This window comes from Chenopodium album, chromosome 24 (assembly GCF_948465745.1).
Source record: "Chenopodium album chromosome 24, dcCheAlbu1.1, whole genome shotgun sequence".
Lineage (NCBI taxonomy): Eukaryota > Viridiplantae > Streptophyta > Magnoliopsida > Caryophyllales > Amaranthaceae > Chenopodium > Chenopodium album.
The window spans coordinates 4,524,396-4,547,518 of record NC_137857.1 but is presented as its reverse complement, the minus strand read 5'-3'; the positions used below and the strand labels follow the sequence as shown (position 1 = coordinate 4,547,518).

The following is a 23,123-nucleotide window of genomic DNA, read 5'->3' as shown; positions in this document are numbered from 1 at the left end:
TACCTAACATTACAATACAGCAAGGTGATAGGGGTGGGGGGGGCATGGAATATATGAATATTAGTGTAACCGTGATATGGCGAGGCAAAAACACAAAAAAACAGAGGTTGGTTCAGTTAATGTTGCAAAAATGATAAATATAAAATGGACTGAAATCAAGAACGACATGTATGTCTCGGATTTATAATGCAAACAAGTAATGTGGTGCCCAAATATAATTCTAACTTTTATTTTAAAAATCTAAACAGTTCTCTTTGATCTTAAACTAACCTTTAATTCTCGAGGTTTTTTACAGTTCAGTCTTTGGACAACACTACTATACTTTGCATGCATGCATCTTATACGCAACACTATAGAGCGTGCAATCAACTTTCTTAGCAATCTTAGGTTTATTAAAATATAATCTCTCCATTATTCTTTTTTTAATCCAATTATATTTGAAATTTTAGATTATTCATACACCCTTCTTAGATTGTGTTATGATTAACTAATGAAATGAGGCAGGTGTATGCAAAAACAGTCATATATATATAGATTGAATCGTTTAAAGGCAAAGTGCATGATTCCAACTATTCAAATGGCCTTCGTCCGAAATGTCGTGGGACGACCCATGGAAAACACTTAGTATCTTTCCTTTTTAGTTCAAAAAGTAAAAAATGGTCAAAACTGAATGTTATAATCCATGTTGATAGTTGAGGCCCCGAAATATATTTTATACTCTATCACGTCCCCTCACATGAGAACCCATTGGGATTAAATGCAGCATGAGCCCTTCTCATACCCAACGATTAATATTTCACTTTAAAAGGAGGGGTGGATGAAATTCAAACCCGTGACTTTTGTTTCCTAACTCTTGGTATCATATAAACAGACAAACTCAACTAAAAGTTTAAGCTAATGGTTGAGGCCTAGAAATTTGTTTTATACTCTATCATTCGGGGCCTAGTTAGAGATGCATCCTGGTGTCATATAATATTATTTAATTTGAAACTATATGTATACATTAGAAAATATATATTATCGTGGATGTGAAATTAGGTAATTAGATTATTTTCAAAATCTCCAAATTTTACTTAAAGTTAATTAGAGATTATATGTTAGTGGTGTAAGATATGTATTGGCAAATGTAAAACTCGACTAAGGGCCTGTTCACATTTACTAAACTGGGCTAAACTGAACTGATTGGAGCTGAACTGAACTGAACTGATTGGAGTTGAACTGAACTGAGCTGAAATGAATATTTTATGAGAGAGGGAAATTAGGAGCTGAACTGAACTGAAATGAACTGAAATTAAGTAAATATGAACAGGCCCTAAATATTATAACTACTCCGTAATTCAATAAAAATAAAAAAATAATAAAAAAAAGAAGTTGTTGTTACTAAAAAATAACTGAGGAAGTATGTACTCGGTGATAGTCTCCAATATATAAGAAAAGTATAATTGATCCCACGCCAAAATAGTTGTGCATGTATGCTCCATGCATGCAGAGACTAACAAATTTGATTTCGTGGGGTGGATCATGGTTACGATTAAAATATGTATAAAATGGTCTATCGTATGTAACTATGTAAGACTGAGGATCAAATTGAAAGCGTCAAACTTTCTATAATCTTCAAACTGATTTTGCTTCTAATAAATTAAGATTTTAGACTTTCTAAGTTTTATATCGATGAATACATTTTTAAATATAATTTACTAAGATGGGTGATTTTGTAGCTTAATTACAAAACTTTCACTTAACAAATATATGATTATATACTGTATATAAGTATATTCGTATTATAATTTACTAAGGTGGGTGATTTTGTAGCTTAATTACAAAACTTTCACTTAACAAATATATGATTATATACTGTGTATATCTAATTTTATATCTCCATCAACTTGTTATCTAGTACATGTATGAATAGATATAACTATATAAGGCTAACAAATTAATGATACCTCATATTATAGCCTTTTTTTTTTTTTTTTAATGTGGTTTCATTTTAGATATGTATATGTTGAATGAATTCACTTTTATGTTTAATTTTAATTGTTTAATCTACTTGAATAACACTTTAGCCAAGTTCAATTATCTTCACCATGTCATTTCATTTGTTGGCAACTCGATCTTATTCAATAGATAGAGTGATCAAATTTTGTAAGTATAGGTGTGACATGTGATACATGATTTATTAATCAATTTGGAGTAGTAAGTAATTCAGTTGTGTTTATATGTTTGGATCAATTTGGACAAATATGGGCCGTTCAATTAAAGCTACTTTTTAAAAAAGGAAAAATGGAAATAAATAATCCCACCTTTGCCCGAACTGAAAATAACAAACCCACCTTTTGATATTTACGAAACAAACCCACCTTTGTATGCAATCTTCTTTTAATGAACCTTGACCTGTTGGTGACCGAGTTTAGTAGGTTGAATGCCACGTGTTAACTCATAATTGGTGCATTTCATTTTTAAAAAAAAAATACAAAAAAACAAAAAAGAAAAAAGAAAAAAAAAAAAACCCCAGCCACCGTGAAACCCTAGACTTTACCCCCTCCACCACCATAACCGGCCGGCCTCCCTCCTTAACCACTGAAAACGGCCGGCCGTCACCAGTCCACCTGGGAAACCGAGGACCTTCGCGGGTTTTGGTGGTTTTTAGGGTGTTAATGAGAGATTTCGGGGTGGTTAGGGAGTTAAGATGGCGTCTTTCGGGGTGGTTAGGGAGGTTGGGTGGTGTTTTTCGGTGCTGGTAGGGAGGTTTTAGGGGTTTTCGGCGGTTAGAGAGGGGTTTTCGGCGGATGTGATGGTATTAAGGGCGGCGGTTGTGGTGGTTTATGGTGGTTTCCGGGGTAGGATGTAAGTCAGGGGTGAAATTCGGGGGTGGCTTTGGTATAAGGGGGTCCCGGCCGACCGTTTTCGGGGGTTAAGGGTGGCGGCCGGCCGGTTTTTGCTGGGGCTAGGGCAAGGTTAGGGTTTCGCGGTGGCTTGGGGGGAGGCTTGGGGGGTGGCTGGTGGGTGGTGGTTTTTTTCTATTTTTTTTACTTTTTTTTTGTCTTTAACTTATTTTATTTGGACCAATTATCGAGCGACACGTGGCTTTTAAAATATAATAAAAAAAACATTTTAACTTGTTTAACAGGTTATAGGTAAAAAGGTTCATTAAAAGAAGATTACATACAAAGGTGGGTTTGTTTCGTAAATATCAAAAGGTGGGTTTGTTATTTTCAGTTCGGGCAAAGGTGGGATTATTTATTTCCATTTTTCCTTTAAAAAAAAATTAAAAATAGCATTACAAATCTATTATACGATGTTCATCAGTTTATGTAAGAGGTCAAATCAAACAAAACAAATACTAAGGGTCTGTTCTCATTGGTTGAACTCAGTTGAACTGAACTTATAAGAGCAAAACTGAACTGAACTGAAATGAATATTTTATAAGAGAAGAAAATTAGGAGTTGAACTAAACTGAACTTATTAGAGCTGAACTAAACTGAAATGAATATTTTATAAGAGAAGGAAATTAGGAACTGAACTGAATTGAACTTATTAGAGCTGAGCTGAACTAAACTGAACTAAAAATAATCGTATGAGAACAGGCCCTAAGTGAAAATAGGTGAAAGAACCTAAATTAAAACTCATGTATGAATCGTTTCCCTTAAATAAATAATGTTGTATAAATCTAAGGTATCCAAAGTAGGATTACCTAAAATTAAGGTCATTGATTTAGAATTTGCAACAACCCCATGTACCTCAAATTAAATATTCTATTAATAAATGTATTAAAGGAGCTCACATATATAGCATTATCTTCCTCTAGAGGTTCTTTCTCTAGGAGTAGTTGTGTTTAAATATTAGATGAATAAGCAATAAATATTTGCTACCACCAATATTTAGAATTTTGTCGTATTAGCACTTTAATTTTTCATTTTCAAATTCTGATAGATGCTATTACATCACTTAAAACAGGAAAAATTCGCCATTATAAAAAGATAAAAGTGATACTTAAAGAACTGTTTCTAAAAAATACTCATTACACTATTTCTAACACCATATTCGCCTAATGGTCCATCTGTATCGACAATCACGGAACTTACAAGACACGAAACTCACTAGACGAAACAAAATGCATTGCACGAAGGCGTTCTTTTTCTTGAACTTTGACAAAATTTCCTCCATAATTCAATGTAAGGACCATGGATGTAACCCATTCAATCTTTTTCCTCATCTTTGCCCACACATTTCATAGCATAATTGCCCAAAAAAATAAAAAGAAAATTCTCATTTTACTATATAAAGACTAAAGCTTGTAAGCCACACGCACTAATATTGAAAGTGTTTGATGTTTAAAAGGTAAAACAAAGAGAAGGAAAAAGCGCAAAATTTAATGAAGAAAGCGACAATGTCGGCACCAAAACGATGTGTTTAGGGAACAAGCTTAGTAAGTGGGTCGGCCAAAAGCCGAACATTGATTCAGACACTTTGGAACAACTGTTTGCCTCTTTTTTTATAAAATAAATTTATTTAATTTTATTATTTAATTATTATTTATTTATTTATATTTTGCATTTTTGATTTTTTTTTTCTCAATTTTCTTGTCTACATGTCCCCACACTTCAATTTTGATTTCACTTTGTCAGCTATATTCTCTTTCCTAACTCCTTTATATATATACACCCACGTAAAAACAGAGTAACCCAAACAGAGTACAATCCCAAAGTTGGTAAATTGGATTGAAAAAAGTTGAAAAGATTAGATCTTTGACAAATTTGAGCAATTTAAACATCTGGGTTAATCTTTGATTAGTGGATTAATCACAAAAAATGGAGCTTGAATTAGGTCTTGCTTTGTCAAATGCTCCTCCAAAGATCCCAATTTTGAAAGAATTGGATTTAATTAGCTATGTTAATTGCAAGGGTAAGCATGTTTATGAAGAGGATAATTCCAATTCAAGTTCTTTGTCTTGCCAAAGTAGTGTTAATGATGATAATTATGGAGAAGAAGAAGAAGAGAAAGAAAAAGAAGAAGAAATAAATGATGGGTTTTTCCAAATAATGAAGAAAAAAAGAGGGTTTGGAGAAGTTAATGAAGTGGAAAGTTTAGTTGTTTCAATGCCTGAAACTTTGCCTCTTTTGCTTTGGGATAAACACCCTAATGAGGATGATCATCAACTACCTAAAAGGCTATGCAATTCCACTTCTTTCACCATTAACAAGTAAGTACACCTTTTTTTTTTTTTACTTTATTTGTATGTGAATTTTAACATGTGGGTTTTGGATATTTTTGTCAAAAGTTTTTTGGTTTGCGTAAATTCTTGTATCAGACGGTCTGACCGTCAGTTCAATTGACCATTAGTTAAAACAATACAATATTGAGTTTAATGCTAAATTTGTGACATTTTTAGGTGTGGAATTTTGGTCTAAGTATTATAAAAAGAATTTTTATGGTTTTTTGAGTTTTTGACTAATTGGGTATTGGAAATTTTTCTTAGAAATGAAGGTGATTGCATTGTGGGATGGCCACCAATTAAGGCTTATAGAAAGAGTGCTCACCTCGAGCAACGCCGCCATGGAGGGAATATTCCGGCTATGGAGAACGGTGGAAGAGGTGGTGGTTGTGGTGGATCACGGTCGATGTTTGTTAAGGTGCAAATGGAAGGGTTTTTCATTACAAGAAAGATTGATTTGAAGCTTTACCACTCTTATGATGCTCTCATTTGTAGCTTGCTTACAATGTTTGGCAAAGGTAAAAAAAAAAATTTGAACACATTTTTTTCACATGTGTACCCAATAAATAATTTTAATAATTAAGAAAGTTGTTGGATTAATTTATTAATATGTCTTTGTTTTTTTTCCTAATTCAGGGCAGGATAATATGGATATTTACAAGCTTACTTACCAAGATGGGGATGGTGATTGGCTTCTTGCTGGAGATGTGCCATGGAGGTTTATATTTTCAAATCCCTTATTTAATTGATTGATCAATCGATTTTATAACAAGAGTAATGATCACGTTAATAGTATAATCTCAACTAAGAGTAATACATATGAAAATTATGAACGGAGAACGAATAAAAGATGTACACGTACAATCATAATAGTTAAGCTAAGATGTATATATGTCTGGATTAATGATTAAGAAAAATAAAATATTATATAATCGCACGAATGATCACTCTATTTTAATAAGGTTGCTGAAATTAGAAAAGAGAATGAATGAATACTCCTGATATGTCTATGCATTGTATCTGTTCAATGCACCCTATCAAAGAGCCTAGGTATGATTGAGTTTGGTTGGTTAGTTCATGGACATAATCCTCATTTCAATGATTACTATAATCTCACATTGTACATCTTTACATTGTTTTAGTAATCTCTTAAACAAGTAAACTACATAAAATAATACTACTAGTCTTTTGATCTATTTACACGAGTCGTACCTAATACTATGGGCCTATGGCGAATCTATGAGTTTGAATGAGAATGTAAATTTAAACGAAGTGATTGTAACTTTGTGTAGCGAAATAATTACCATTCTACATTTATTTACCTTCTCATGTAAAAGTACTTGTGTATTTTAGGGGAATTAAGCCATTAAGTACTTTTTTGTGTGTAAAAACGGATTGTGTGAAAGTTCAAATTCCTTAATCTTGTGGATTTGTCGCGTTGTTATAGCAATGAGTTCTTATGTAAAATTTATTCTATTCTACAGGACGTTCATTGAATCAGTCCAACGACTCAAGCTAAGGAGAGGGGATGATTGATCTTAGTAGAAGAACATCATCATGATGAAATATATAGTAATTAGTAGTTTACTCAAGCAATTGTTTGGAGGGATATTGAACTTCATAATGTGTTTGTAATCTTACTCTAAACGATTGCATTGTAATATAGTTAAGCAACTTAATGTTATCTTTCGTCGTTTTGGGTGTAAATGTAATCACTCGTATTAGCATCATAATTTTGCTTATTAGTATTAATGAGACTGCCTCCTATATATTTTCCTAAAATCAAGTTATAAATAATTATAATTTTCATGATCAATGAATTCATTTATTTATCAATTGGTGGCCATATATGACTTAATTTGTAGTTGTAAACAACCAAAAAAAATTGTAGTTTTAGAAGGCATGATTTTAATGTGAAAAACATTGGTTTGGTCCATGTATTTGCTATTCAATGATCAATATTGGGCCGCCATAAAGCTGGCTGAACATGAAAGCATCATTGAATTGGACAATATTGGTTGAAATTTTTGTTTTTCCTAAATCCGGTCAGTTATCAATAAGAGTATGTTCATTTCACTTGAAAAAAAAGAAGCTCAATCAAGACGACTAAACCGTAAACACTAGGTTAAATCAAAGCAACCAAGTCTAATAAGTTAATCTGAAAACGAGAAACACCTTAAATTAGACTTCAAATGTCTATGTTTGGTCATTCTAAACATTATTACTCCATAAATGTTTATATTCTAAATTTAAAGTTAAACTAAAGTGTAAATTGTATTAGTCTTTCAACTTGTCCAACATCCGTGACATGATATGACGTTAAAAATTTGTTAGAGAGAAGGATGAATATGATATTTCAACTCGAATTTAAAGAAAGACTCAAGCTTTATGTTGACGAAATCAAATTATATGTTGATGAGAAAGATGAACTAACTCTTGTCAGTTGGTGAGGAACAAGTTCTATGTTGATGAGATCAAGCTTTCTTCAGCATTGGAGGCTTGAATTTTGTGGCAGTAAAAAAATTCCACTTTTTTCAATTGGTAATCGAGTACTAATGTTTAACATAGTACTCAAGTTATAAGTACTAGTAATTACCTTGCAATTACGTGTTTAACTCTAATTAATCGTCAAAGCTTGTAGTTTTGTTGTGTTTTCAATTTTGCATTGGAGGAGCTCTCATTTAATTACATATTGTCTTCTTAGGAATTCTTAAAATGGACCTTTAATCTCGTCTTCTTTATTATTACATTACTTTATTATAACAAAAAATATGTTCAAATTTTATGATCGTCAATAACATACATGATTGTTATGACTTGAGATCAAACATGGTTAATACAAAATACTTGTATCATTTACTTGTTGAAAAAATAAAAATAAAAAAAATAATCGTTTGCTTGTTATGGACTAGGCACAAGTCTCGCAACTTCCAAAGGCTGTGGGCTTATTGGGCCGATTTTCATAAATGGGCTGATGGTCTTGTTGGATCAGATCTTTGACCGGGCTCATGCTACCCCTGAACACAAATAGGGAGTACATAACGATGTTTTTCTACGGTGGTACATTTTAATGGTACATTCGTATAACTTATAGGTCATCACTAAATTAGTACTCCCTATTTGTGTTAGGGGTAGCATGAGCCCGGTCATATATGTCCTATGCGCTTATATGCACTCCTTACTTTTAACCTTACAAAGACGACTTTATTACTCCATGTTTCAAATATAATTTAGTGTCAAAACAATTTCACATTTCCCGTGACTTGCATTCTCTAAATAAAATTTTGGACAAAACCTATCACAATAAATCATATTTCAATACTCGGAATGTATACAATATATTACAATCTTGATAAGATTTCATGTATGATTGTTCATTTAATAAAGATTAAGAGTCTTACAGTTATACGAGTGTCAATACAAGTGTCTACATGAATCAGTTATACGTATATTAAGTTCGTTATAATTTGAAATTAATACTCGACAATAGTATTATAGTATGTGTGATTCTATATTTCTATACTTACATATCTCAATAAATTATACAAAAAATACATATTAAATCATGGCGCTGTTTGGGAGAAAGCTGAAAGCTGAAAGCTGAAGCTGATTGAGTTAGCTGATTTTGACTAGCTGATTTTATTAACTGATTTGACTAACATATTGTATTAACTGGTTACATAAAAGTGTTTGGTAAATAGCTGATAGCTTAAAGGTGATTAAGTATGTGAAATAACCAATAAATTAATTGTGGGGTAGGTAGTTTAGATAGGATTTTAAATTAAATGAGGTTATAAGTGTCATTTCACAATAATTAATGAATAAGCTAATTGAAAAAGCTCCTAAAATGAGCTTTTTCAAAAAGAGCTTATTTAGCGGAATAAGCTCTTTCAATAAGCTTACTACCAAACACTTGTATTAGCTTGTTTGACTAGTCAATTAGCTAAAGTTAGTCAAATAAACTAATATACCCCCAATAAGCTTACTACTAAACAGGACCCATATAAAATCGAAGCATAATATAAATATAAGCGAAAATATTTCTTACACTCTTAAAAAATTTAGTTAGACACACATTATAATCCCAAAAATTATCTTCCCTTACATTATTACGTAGTTTTCCGTGTTACTTTTATTAGCATTAATCTTTTGCCAACATTGAGATAAACAAAAAATTAGCACCTTAAATTAAGCTTAATAATCTACAAATAAGCATATTCGAACATAATTCAATTAATTCGTACCATAAAAAGAACTCATTCTCTAAGAACGTGCCACGTGCAACATAGTGTTAAGGTTTAATTTTGATAGAAGATTGACGAAGAAAAGAACAAAGAAGAAATTAATCTGACTTGTTCACCATTATTAAGCTTCTTCCATTTTCTCTCTCCTCTACCTGAGCAAATCTCCAGCTAATTATTTCCATTTTTTTTAATACCAGGTATATTATTTATCTTCTTTTATTTATGCAACTTTATGTTATTGTAGTATTTATTTATTGATATTGTAATTCAAATATAGAAAGTTGACTTTTATTTAAAATAAATATTATGGATTTAAATGTTATGGGTATTTTTTATTTTTTAATTTTGGCGCTTGAATTTGTATTATTTGATGTTATAAATGCAAATCTTGATGAATTATTAATTTCATAATCTTGCTGAAATTTATCCTCATTGCTGGGTTAAATTAGAAAGATTGAATCTTTGAGCTTATTTCTTGTGTTTGGGGATTGCCTGAGCTATTTTTTTGTACTAATTTGATCAAAGATTTGTATAATTTGTTCATTAATTAGGAGACAAAATTCAGAAAGAAAAATTATGGGTTTCTTTTTCTTTCTGTTTTTAACAAAGTATGAGATTTCCGTACTTACTAAGATTACTTGAAAAATTAGGAAGGTTTAAGGATGATTCCTAGCTTCAGAAATGAGCATCCTTATTGGAAATGTATGGGTTTTTGCTGAACTTTAATGGATTCCAAATTTGGGAAGTTTGATGTTGGTTTAAGTCATAGATTGTATCGAAGTTCAGGGCAATTGGTTGATTAGTTATGTCAGGTTCTCAGGTAGGTCTAAATCCTTGCAAGATATCAGCTGACACTAGTTTATGAATGTGGTATGTTTAAATGCATATTATGGGCGCGCTTACAGTATCTTGGGGACTTTTAGGGGGCATTTTTGGGTATCTTGGGGACTTGTATGAGTCATTTTGGGGCTGTATAGGGTACCTTGGGGATTTGTAGGGGAATTTTCGGTTCGGTTTGGGTATCTTGGGGACTTGTACGAGTCATTTTGGGGCTGTATAGGGTACCTTGGGGACTTGTAGGGTGGCATTTTAGGGTTGTTTAATGTATCTTAGGGGCATGTACAGGGGAATTTTGGGGACGTATAGGGTATCTTGAGGGCGTGTAGAGGGGCATTTTCGGGTTATTTAGCTTATCTTGGGGATTGGTTGGGGGGGATTTTCAGGTTATTTAGGACTCCGATGTCACAGTTATAAACTTGGAGTTTCCCCTCTTTGGCATATCATATGTCATTAATGATATGCTCATCTATAAATTTCCAACTTTCTATTTATACTATGTACTGGACTAGACTACTAGAATTATATTTACACTATGTGAATCTCCCTAGTGATTATGGAGTAGTAGTTGTACCATCTAGCATTTATAATGGCAGTATCTGAAAGTTTCTAGTTGTTTTTGAGGGAGGTTTTACTGTTTTTATTTTTTTGGGATCCACATTCTGACTCAGAAGATGCGTTTGCACCGATAATAAATGGAAACTAGCAAGTTAATAGATAAAAGATTATTTGCATAAATGAATTTGGTTGATTGTTGCAAGTTATTCTCTTTGCTTTTTAGAGGCAGGAGAGGTGAACACTTACTGTTAAATTACTATAATCAGCTGGTGCTTCTACTTCTGTACAATGCTAATTAAGTGCAACACGAATACCCGGACAACTGACAAGAATCTGATTAAGAGAATAACTCTCAAAGATTTGTATATACAGACTAATACATATTGTCTAAAAACCAACTCTATGAAAGTCCTATCCCCAATTTTACTGAATGAATTCATGTGTGATTGCACGCGTTAAAAGTTTTTTGGCTCTGAATGCTAAATTTCCTGAGGTTTCACTTGATGTGGATCTTTGATGCCATTCCTCTTATTATCCTAAAGCTTATAGCCTTAGACGAGCGAAGCCTCAAGTGGTGTTAGTTATTTGAAGGTGGCTGACACCAGCATACCTTATTCAGGAAGCTATAATACCCCAATTTGTTGATTGGTGAGTCTTGGAAAGAGCTCCACTTTAGTTTGGTGCCCGTCACCAAACTGCAGAAACATTTTTCAGGAGCAGTCCTTTATTATTTGCTCTGCTCCCCTTATTTACCTGGAAGACAAAATTGGAAAATGTTAGCCAGCCATCAAAGGAGTTCTTAGTCTAATGAACTAATGGTCTAAGCACCTTCCTGTTTTGCATCCTAGACTATGTTACATGAACTTGAGGGCTCGTGACTGGGTGTGTTCCTAGGTATCAAATTCGGCTACTTCATGAAAAATGTCCTTATACCCATATGCTAGTGTTGAGCATCCAGAACAGGGAGTTAGAGTAGGGTAACATAGATAATAGACTGTCTTGAGTGCATTGGCAGCATAATTTGCTTATTGAAAAAATGTCCTCAGCATAAGAAGTTGATGAAGTTACTATGGTTGTTTTATAGGTTATCAGACATGAGCTGCATACACTTTGGGTAAAAAAAAAATTCTTTGGTTAGCCACAATCGGAGAACAAGCATTATCAGTGATGCGTTTACTATTGACTGATCTTCCGGCAATGGGAAAGTGACCAGATTGTTAATGAAGGTAAGAGTGTTTCCTTTTCCCTTTTTATGCCAAAGCTGTGTTAAAATTCTCTTTATAGTCCAATCGATCAAATTTTTAATGACTGATCTTCTTCTGCTGGATTCTATGCAGATGAGAGCGATACACAAAGGCACAAATATAGGGGTAAGAAACTATGGAACCTGCTTCATCCTGTAGCTTTCCTCTCAGTAAATAATGCCCCTTCAACCTCTACGCCTTTCTAGGCGATCTTCACCTAAATTTGTTTTTATCATACTCATCCTTGCCCTTCTTTTATCCACTTGTTTGGTTGGAATTTTTACCAATTGCCAGAAAATCGCCTATTTTTTCCGTCCTCTTTGGGACAAACCACCTCCACCATTTTCCCGTATCCCTCACTTCTATGCAGAAAATGTTTCTATGGATCATTTATGTCGGCTTCATGGATGGTCAGTCCGCTCTGAACCCCGACGTGTATTTGATGCTATCATCTTTAGCAATGAGCTAGACTTGGTTGAGATAAGGTGGCACGAGCTCAAGCCCTATGTAACTAAATTTGTAATCATAGAATCCAACACCACCTTCACTGGCATCCCTAAGCCTCTGTACTTTGCTTCAAATCGTGCTCGTTTTGCCTTTGCCGAGAGCCAGATAGCCTATGGTTTCATGCCAGGGCATATTAGAAGCCCTGGATCCCACAGAAACCCCTTCAAGCTTGAGAGTGAGCATCGGATGGCTATGAATCGCTTAATTCGACAGGCAGGTATTCAGTTTGATGACATCCTTGTTATGTCAGATGCAGATGAAATTCCTAGCCCACACACCATAAAACTCCTCCAATGGTGTGATGAGATCCCACCTGTATTACACCTCGAGCTGAAGCACTACATGTACTCGTTCGAGTTCCCAGTGGACTACAGTAATTGGCGGGCTTCAGCCCACATCTATGGTCCATTAACACAGTACAAGCATTCCCGGATGTCAAATATTATTCTTTCAGATGCTGGTTGGCATTGCAGCTTCTGCTTTAGGTACCTCCAGGATTTTGTGTTTAAGATGACAGCTTATAGCCATGCTGATCGTGTTAAGAGGAAAGAATTTTTGGATCATAGAAGAATTCAGAAACTCGTTTGTAAAGGAGATAACCTCTTTGACATGCTTCCTGAAGAGTATAGCTTCAAGGAGCTTATCAAGAAGATGGGATCGATTCCTCGTTCTGCTTCTGCGGTTAACCTTCCTGCTTATCTGATTGAAAACACTGATAAATTTAAGTTTCTGCTTCCTGGTGGCTGTGTCAGAGAACAAGAATAAATTTTGTTACTTATTTGTTATTCTGGCTCTGAATATTCTTGGAAATTTCAAGTGTAATGGTGTTTAAGAAGTAGTATTACTATTGAAGTAAGAATAGCTGCAAGCCTGCAAAGTGCAAACATATAGTACAGCAATATGAGAGATTTTAATGCACTAATGCAAACAGCTGATCAGTTCAAGGCAGAAGGATTTACAGTGTACAGAGGCGAATCAGGTGATCATGGACCAAGAGGCCTTAGTCCAAAAAAGTCGGCCTGTTGTGGTTCAGCTCAGGACATCAGGGTGAGCTGGTTGAGTTAGACTTGATCACCTCTAACGGCGTTTATGGATATAGAAGCAAGGGCATATTGAAGCCTTGTAATTTTGGCATGACTTGTATTGGGTTGGTAGTTTCATTTATACGGAAGGCTTTGATTGGTTCGAGAGTACGAATATATGCTGTACCCTCATGAGAGTAGGTTATATATTTGTTTTCCACATTATCAACTCTTTCTGTCTTTCATATCTTCTTCTCTATGACAACATTTGTAAAAGAAATTAATTGTATTTGAATTGTATTTCTTGAAAAATGATCTATATATGCGAAGTATACCTCTCTTTATATCAGTGAAATTGTTAACAAGTGATTGATATGTTAAGGTGTTCTGCTGTTTGATATCCAGTGAAATTGTTAACAAATTACATCAATTTTTTGAGCTGATGATTTTGGTGCTGAAATTAAAGTCATTTGACCAAAGAATCTCAGGAACATCCAAATTTATTAGTAGTTATTGTATGTTTGTAAGAATTGAGTATTCTGGCGTGTTAGTAACAGTCTAACAGATATAGCAAGTTGTGTAAGAACATGGCTCCTGTTGACCTTGACCAGGTGCTTCCAAATGGAATTTTCGAGGCTATATGGTTAACTGTTAGTTACTTAATTACGTAATATTTAATAAAATAATTAAGAAAATAACTTATACGAGTGTTTCTCTCTTAGGCTCGTAGCCCCTATTCAACTTGTATTCCGCGTGTTTTAATAGTATTTTTGGTATTTTATTATTCCATAGTTGTTAGATCGCTCTAAGATATTTTAATTACTCTTGTGATGTAAATCACCCCTTATCGGACCAACAAGGGAATTATATATGATGACAATGATTTCGAAGGTCCTAGCATACCTTGTACAAAATGCAACCAAGAGACCATTTAAATACTGCCAAATTGTAGCCAAAGTCAATAATCACAAGATAAACACATCAATAGGTTATCCAATGTATTAATAATCTCAAGACTTGGAAAACTTATCCAATATAGAATTATGAATTGAACCACTTAAATTATCTACTAAAATCTGGTATTCGTGTACACAAATTCTGACCAAACGTCTAAACACCTTGTTATGACTTTGAAATGATAGCCTAAAAATAAATACGAAGTAATTTTAAGCATTTTCAATGGGCAATGGGCAATGGGCAATGGCAACCTAATTACCAAATTATTTTTTCCATGCCACAAAAGATTTCTAGCTAACTCTCTTTGTAACTAGTTTGTGCTCAATAATGGAATTATTTTTCAAAACAAATTAGCTTTAGTGTATAATATACTAGATTAATCTCTGTATAGGGAAATCCGTCAAATGAGTCCCATAAGGACCTGTTCTCATTGACTGAACTCAGCCGAGCTGAACTGAACTGAACTGAATTGAACTGAGCTGAACTGAATTAAACTAAACTAAACTGAGCTGAACTGAACTGAACTGAATATTTTATAAGAGAAGGAAATTAGGAGTTGAACTGAACTGAGCTGAACTTCAACGTAAGAGAACAGGCCCTAAGGTTTAATCCATATACCTTTGGGATACGAGGTGGGAGCGATGTCACTACTCCATCACCTTAAACTCATATGGACAAATGTATTAGTCAGTTGTAAGAATATTGAAACGACACAAATGTTTATATGTGGCTGGCCACACCGTGCGATCGGGATTACTTATTCAGGGTTACTCATTTGGTCAAGGGTTAATTATAGGGGTTACTTATTCATGGGTTATTCAGTCGGTCAGGGGTAAGTAATCCCTATAAATAACCCTTGAATAAATAAATCCCATAAATGACCCTTGAATAAGTAATCACTATAAGTAACCTCGGACACATAGTGGCCAGCCACACAGAAAAAACGTCGTTGTTGAAACGAACCACGTATGTACGAATATGAGCAATCCTTTATCCTATGCTACAGTACTTGTTCTTTAAAAACCATATAAAATCATTTGTGTACCTCAAATTTGCATTAGTGGTTGACTGGTTGGCATGGATGTTGACTACAGTATGTATGGTATGTGAAGTTAGATTTCAAATATCAATGCATTTTGAAGGGTCCCACTACACAAACCCCACTACATATTGTAGTAGTGATACTGGAGAAGAAGATGATAAAATTAACAATCAATCAAAACCAACTAGTGAATTTAATGAAAGAAGCCTAGATGGATGGATGGATCATTATTAGTATTTCAATTCAGTCACAACTCACAAGCATGCAAAACAACAATATAAGCCAAACTGGCCCATTCTACTCGGACTTGTGTGGAGCACACCAACTCTTTTGAACCTACAATAATGTTTTACGTACATACATTTTTCATTAATTATCCAATCCCACTCGTAAATTCGAAATTTTTTTATTTGATATTTTATCTTAAATTTAGGGTATTCGAGAACGGGCTTATCAAAAACAGGATTGGACTATTTAAAGATCTTTGATTTTTCTTTACTATTGGAGTTTTTGTTTATCGAAAACTATAGGCTTCAATTGCACAATTATTGATAAGAAAAGTTCAATTGATGATAAGGCTTATAAATTTTTATCTCAAAACTACAATGTAATAACGGAAACAGTACAGCCCTTTAGCCTTATATAGTGATTGGTTTTCTCTTCTTTTATTACTATGTGACACTCACATGTATTATTTGGAAGTTTGTGTTTCAACAATTGAAATCATTCATGTATAATGTATTTTAAAATCAACGTTTTATTATTTGAGTACTCCATATTATTCTAATGAGAAACATTAACGGTTAAATTAAAGGCAAGAATCAAAGATTATGAAAATAATATTCCAAATAGCCACATTCCAAATAATGTTCACCTAGCTAAAATTATACGGAGTATTTTATATCCTTTGATAAGGAGCAAATTAAATTGGGACAGAGAGAGTAATATCTATAGAAATGTCGTAAGTGGAACATGATGATTGATGAGGTGTCGAGGTGTGTGTAACGTTGTCCTATATTAGAGCTATTTGAACAAGATGGAATGGTCTTTCGATAAAATACAAAAGCCCAGAATCAAACTCTCTTGCTGAGATACTCTAGCCATGCAACGCCTCAATTAGAGTGTAAATCTCATATCATGGATTATACTATATAAATATAACATGGATTATACTACATTAGTACTATATAGGAGTTTGATATTGATTATTCTCTTCAAATCAGTACATTTGATCTTTTTTAGGATGTTTAGGGTTTACGTTCCGTGATAATTCTGATTAATTACGTGTTTATTTAGTGGATGATAAAGATTATAACTAATATGTATTAGTATGAATTCATCTCTTCACGAGATAAGATGATTTAGGACAAACTAATTCAAATAAAGATTAATATATAAGATTATAAGAAAAATTATTTACAACCGAAACAAGTTTAATTCTCAAATATATAATTTACTTGATATATCAACCTTCTTTATAAGCTTTACTAATGTATAATTATAATAGCAAGGATGTCAACTTTAACTACTTGTATATCAATCAGAGTATTATAAAACGAAGGTAGTAGTTAGGGCCTATTCTCTTCAACTTAAGTTCACTTCAGTTCCTAATTTCCTCCTCTCATAAAATATTCAGTTCACTTTAGTTCAGCTCAATTCGATAAATCAGAACAGGCCCTTACGCCGTAATATTCTAAGTACGGACTACGGATTGTGGAGCATATTATACTGCATTTGTAGAAACAACAGTGTAACAATAAATAATTGGTGGATCTAGGAATCCGAAGAACATCTTTTCTTTTCCATCCTTATTTCCCTACTTCACCTTTTACAAACTTTTTCTTTCTCCTTTTCTTTTCTTTTGCTTTTAATGGGATATTGCCAGTGATTGTGATTCGACAATATAATGTTGTAAATTCGTAATTAAAAGAAAAATTACTATAGCTTTCTAGAACCCAATTACCCAAACCTCATTATCTTGTAGTTGTGATAAATAATTTCTGATAATGACGCATAATTAATGGTAAAATCAAATGATTTACTTATTCCAAATCATACGATGAATTACTTAATTACTTATCCGCTTAGAAATTATTAGTCCTATTGTATGTCCTAACTTATACAATATTCAATTTTTGGTTATGGCTAGAATCTCAATCAATACATTTACCTAGCATCAATTGACTAATAATGTGATTAATTGACATCTACAAAAGGTTTTTTCACCTTAAGATAATAGTGAAATTATGGTTAGACACTAATAATTAAAAGAGAATTGAAATGAATGTTTAAATAAATTAGGATAAGTAAACTAGAGAAAATAAATAAATTTATACTTGTATAAGTTAGGGCCTGTTCACATTTACTTAATTTCAGTTCAGTTCAGCTCCAATCAGTTCAGTTCAGTTCAGTTCAGCTCCAATCAGTTCAGTTCAGCTCCAATCAGTTCACTTCAGTTCAGCTCTTAATTTCCCTCTCACATAAAATATTCATTTCAACTCAATTCAGTTCAGTTCAGTTCAGTTCAGTTTAGCTCCAATCAGTTCAGTTCAGTTCAGCTCAGTTTAGTAAATGTGAACAGGCCCTTACATTGAACTCGGGTAATCAAGTAAAGAGGGTGCACCATAATGCACGGCTCACTTCACCTTATTTTAGCTGAACCGAAATTATTTTTACTTCGGTGAAATTTTTTTTGCTAAATTAAAATAATTTGCAATAATTGAATTGAAATTATTTTCAGTAAAGTTTTAAGTTACTAATTTTTACATAATTGAACTTTTCTTTACTAAACTGAACTGAAATTATTTTTATTGAACTAAACTTAATTTCACTAAATATTATTTTTGACTTTTTGTAAGATGAAGTGAACAATACTAAATCCATAAATATCATTTGTAACTATTGTCTCTTTCTATCTCTCTAACTTGCCTCTCTTAAATGAAATAAACCGTAGATTTGAAGATCCAGGCCAGGCACAATATATTCTTTGTTTGTGATAACTTTTCAGGTTATTCATTCAAATATTACGAATTACTTCGTAGTATATATAAATATTAATTCCGAACAAAGAAAACATAGGGTTCAAGTGTTTATCATATGGAACGATTATGTCCCCCTAATTTTTTATTAAAAAAGCTTCTTAATTAAATTCTCACATATTTGAGTGGTACTGGTAATATTCTATTGTTCCTCATATCAATTTCAGATTCGTTGTTCCACATGGTAGAAATGGAGACATTGGTTATTCTTTTTTATTTTATTACTTAAGACTTTGGTTATTCTATAAAGGTATTTCTATGCCAAAAAGAACTTACGATGATTTTTCCAATGCTAATTATACCTTGAAAGGAATCTCAATGCAAGATTATGATATGAATATGATATTTGTCAAGGCATTCAAAGTTGTTGACGTGTTACCTATAGTCTAGGTGGCAACTGGACCGCTTAAGATTGTTCCCTCTTTCGGTTCTCATTTATGGTTTTTATAATTGTCCGTTGTTTGTAACCATCCAAGTAAGATGTACAGGTATAACAATATGTGTCTATTTTACACTCGGATGAACTTAAGTCTCGTAGTGTTACTTAGGTGAACATAAGTCATATATTGTCACTCATATAATAATGAACACGCGTCGTCCTTTATATTATGAACACTTGTACGGAGTATAAGTAATATGTATATATTTCAATACATCTTTACGTATTGTATAATATAATGTGGAATTTTTAAATTTGATGTCATTCAATTCGTGATTTTGAGTACTTAGAAAGTTATGGTTTCCTTCCATTTATGTAGATATTGAAAGTTGAATCATCTTAAATCCAATAATGCAATTGATAATGGAGATATTTGGATCAGATATGCCAGCTAAAATTTTAATCTATTTTCCATGTGTCTTTTGAGTATGAATTAATGATCTATTACCATTTACAATTGATATGATTCTTCAATTCATACTTTATGCAATAAATTCATGCATTGTACTTTCAAAAATAATGTTTGTGCTAAAATGCACTTGGCTATAATCACTCCACTATTTCATGATTCAACTAAAACCGTAGTCAATTAAGGTATAGGGTAGGCAATAATACTACCAATAATTTACTTACTTTTCATTGCATGTGAATACATTAAATCCTTTACATTTATATCTCTATTAAATTTTATTATACTGTATTTCACAAAATCCCTCCAATCTATATTTTACAAAACCCGTCTCTCAACCCGTTATATAGATGGACCCTTTACCTTGACAATGACATGGAGTCACATCATACATAACTTGTCCGGCCTATATCTTTATTTAATCGCGTTAACGTATATTACAAATGAAAAATGATCTTTCATGCAAATTAATATCAATAAGTATGCTACAAAGCCTACAATGTAGGTAGGGGGATAAAGTCACAATATTGGTATAATTAGTCCTACAACTATTTTTTCTAAATCTTTCCCTTTCAATTATTACTAATATTGTCAACCTTCACAATTATATACGTCCATATTGTCCTTATATTGCCACTCATTACTAGATTCATTATTCAAAGATAAATCTTTTATTGTCTACCTAATGTCTAAAGGTCGATACATATCTTTACCTCAATAACCTTGTTTAATACTGATAAATTTAAATATAAGACTCAAAAAAGGTTATCAAAGTTTAAATTACCATTAAAATTATATAAGACAATAATTAAAAGAGATAAATTGTATTAATCCTCGTAAATAGAATACATCCCGAATTAATTAAAGATGTTTACATAACACGTACAACTTAACATGACATATACGAAAAACTTGTTTATACACCCGTTGCATAAAAGATCTATTAAAGTTGTTACGGATCCACTACAACTCGATATATTTAAATGTGAATGATTAATATGTTTGGAGGGTTGTTTTGTACATGTAACCAAGATAGCAACCAGGTGGATAACATGTGATGGGTTGAGCCTCACGTTGCACTTACACCTCCAAATTTCTTTATCAAGTACAGTATTTTAACTTTATTTTCATATTTAATTTTATATAGTAGTGTCCACATTCTACATATTCATGCTATTTCCCTTTTTATAATTCAAAACAAAAATTAAATAAAAATAATTAAAAACAATTTTTTTTTCCTTTAAAAAAAGTTTGAAGGTTTTCTGATGAAAGAACCGTCTAAAACGTCTTGCGTCAGTGTGACTTGACATTTGTAGCTTCCTTTTTATTTAATTTTCTTTTAATTAATTTTTTTATAAACTTTAAAATATTGTTGAGTTTGAGATGAGAAAAAGGATATTTTAAAGTTTTTATCATAACAATATCGTGAGATGAGAAATTTGAGAGATTAAGAAGGGAAAAGACTTTTGAGATTTGAGAAGTTTTTGAAAAATTGAAATATCAGTTGCTTTCCGATAAATTGGAACTTTTTTCTTTCTTTTTAAAATGTTTAAATCTTTTATTGCATATTTTATTTTTCGACTTGGCAAACCTTTATCCATTAATATTTTTTTTTTTTTTTTTTAAAAAAACGTCTGATGCACGCAATTTTCGTAGTGTTTAGGTTTTAAGAATGTGATGGATCAGCATCTTTTTGCTCTCTTACGGAGTAATGTTTTTTTTTCCTCCTTTTTAAAAAGAAAATTGCAACCAATAATATCAAATCTATGACCAAATTAAGGGTACCATACTACAATTCATTTGTTATGTGTTTACTTTTATACTCCGTACTTTGTATTAGATTCGTCTCAAATAGAGGGCGCTAAGTATTTAGGTACATACAACGTTTAATTTTTTTTTTTTATTATGTAAGGTTTAAGAGTAATAGAGTATATTATGTTCACCTTATTTTCACATATTTTAGATTTTTTTTTTTAAAAAAAAAAAAACTTATTTTAGGTGTTTAAAGTTTAGATAATTTCTCACTTATTTTAGGTTTTTTTTTTAAGTACAGATAAGGGTCTGTTCGCATTTACTGAACTGAGCTGCACTGAACGGAGCTGAGCTGCACTGAACTGAACTGAAATTAAGCTGAAGTGAACAGACCCTAAGTCCAATTCTCAAAAAAAAATATAAATAAAAATAAAAAGAGTTCTGATAATTTCAGTTCAAGAGAAATAAGCGATAAGGGTTGCCCAACTTTAAATTACTACTAAAATAAGTTTTAATAACTTCGGTTAAGTTCAGCTAAATGAAAATTAATAAGGTGAATAGAACACACCATAATACTCTGTTTGATATAATACTAGATTAAGCCCGTGCGATGCAAGGTTTTTTTAAAAAATTTAAAGTACTTTTTGTTGTATTTATGTGCTAAAATTTGTTATAAATGAAATTCCTAATATCAAAAGATAATATTTTATATTTAATTAATTTAAACTTAAAAATATTATTCGCTAATTTTGCTTGTGTGGCATTTGAATTCACAAAAGATATATATATCAGCCAACAAAGAAAGCATATCAGCAAACAAATGTAACAGGTAAGCCAACAAAATAAAATATATCAGCCAACAAAATAAATATATCAGCCAACTCAAGAAACATATAAACCAAATGATATCTGATATCAGCCAACAAAAAGAAAAAAAAAAATCATACCAGCCAACAAAATGAACAAAAAGAATGTACTCCCTCCGTCCCCGAAAGAACAACCCATTTGGCTTGATTTCGCGAGTATTAAGAAAGTTAAATAAAAAAAATAAAAGTACACTGGAAAGACAAATTTACATGGGGTTTGTAAAAAAAGTAGAAAGATATAATAATAAAAGTGTATGGAAAAACAAAATTTTATATGGGGAAGCTCATTTTGCACAAATATTGTTGCAAATTGGTGGGTATTTTAATGCTAATGGGTCATTCTTTTTGGGACTAAAATTAGGTCAAATGGATCGTTCTTTTAGGGACGGAGGGAGTATTAACCAACACAAAAATCATAACAACCAACAAATAAAACATATTAGCCAACAAGTAAATTATACTCCTGCCGTTTTTTAATATTTGCTCAACTTTTCATTTGCGGCCGTTTTTAAATACTTGCTATATTTCCTTATTTGGAAATATTTTACAATATTTAATTAACTTCTCTCACCTAATGGATCCAACATATATTCCCTCTCTCCAATTCTCTCCACTACTTTTGTTTTTTTACATTTTTTATTCTTCCACAACCCCACTACCTCCATATTTTATTACTCCCTCCGTCCCCTTTTGATAGTCCCTACTTATGGACAAATTTTAGTCTAAAAATGTTCTCCCCATTTGCTTTTTCCAACAACCATTGATATTAATTTATTACCAAAATTTCCTCCAATTTGCAACAATACTTGTGCAAATTTATATTTTCCATGTAAATTTTGTTTTCCCATGTACTTTTATTCTTTTCTCTCTCTACTTTTTTGCATACCCAATGTATATTTACTTTTTCAATGTACTTTTACTAATCTTATTTGTGTTTATTAATTCATGTGAAAAATGCTCATAAGGGGCTATCAAAAGGGGACGGAGGGAGTA

At 32.3% G+C, this 23,123-nt stretch overlaps 2 protein-coding genes across 3 annotated transcripts; both read left to right on the top strand.

Annotated features, from left to right (window-relative positions):
• Positions 1–4,653: 4,653 nt before the first annotated feature.
• LOC145611412 (auxin-induced protein AUX28-like) lies at positions 4,654–6,997 on the top strand. Of its 2 annotated transcripts, none has more exons than XM_081666743.1 (4): positions 4,654–5,203; positions 5,480–5,633; positions 5,852–5,933; positions 6,700–6,757. In XM_081666743.1, the coding sequence occupies exons 1-4, from the start codon at positions 4,812–4,814 to the stop codon at positions 6,732–6,734; spliced, it is 663 nt and encodes a 220-aa protein (XP_081522869.1). In that variant the 5' UTR covers positions 4,654–4,811; the 3' UTR covers positions 6,735–6,757. The 2 variants fall into 2 exon arrangements, with proteins under 2 accessions (XP_081522869.1, XP_081522868.1); XM_081666742.1 differs by having other exon boundaries at positions 4,664–5,203; positions 5,480–5,733; positions 6,700–6,997.
• A 2,520-nt stretch (positions 6,998–9,517) lies between these two features.
• On the top strand, positions 9,518–13,964 carry LOC145611411 (uncharacterized). Its single transcript, XM_081666741.1, has 3 exons — positions 9,518–9,656; positions 11,939–12,080; positions 12,192–13,964. The coding sequence occupies exon 3, from the start codon at positions 12,276–12,278 to the stop codon at positions 13,368–13,370; it is 1,095 nt and encodes a 364-aa protein (XP_081522867.1). The 5' UTR covers positions 9,518–9,656; positions 11,939–12,080; positions 12,192–12,275; the 3' UTR covers positions 13,371–13,964.
• The last annotated feature ends 9,159 nt before the right edge of the window (positions 13,965–23,123 follow it).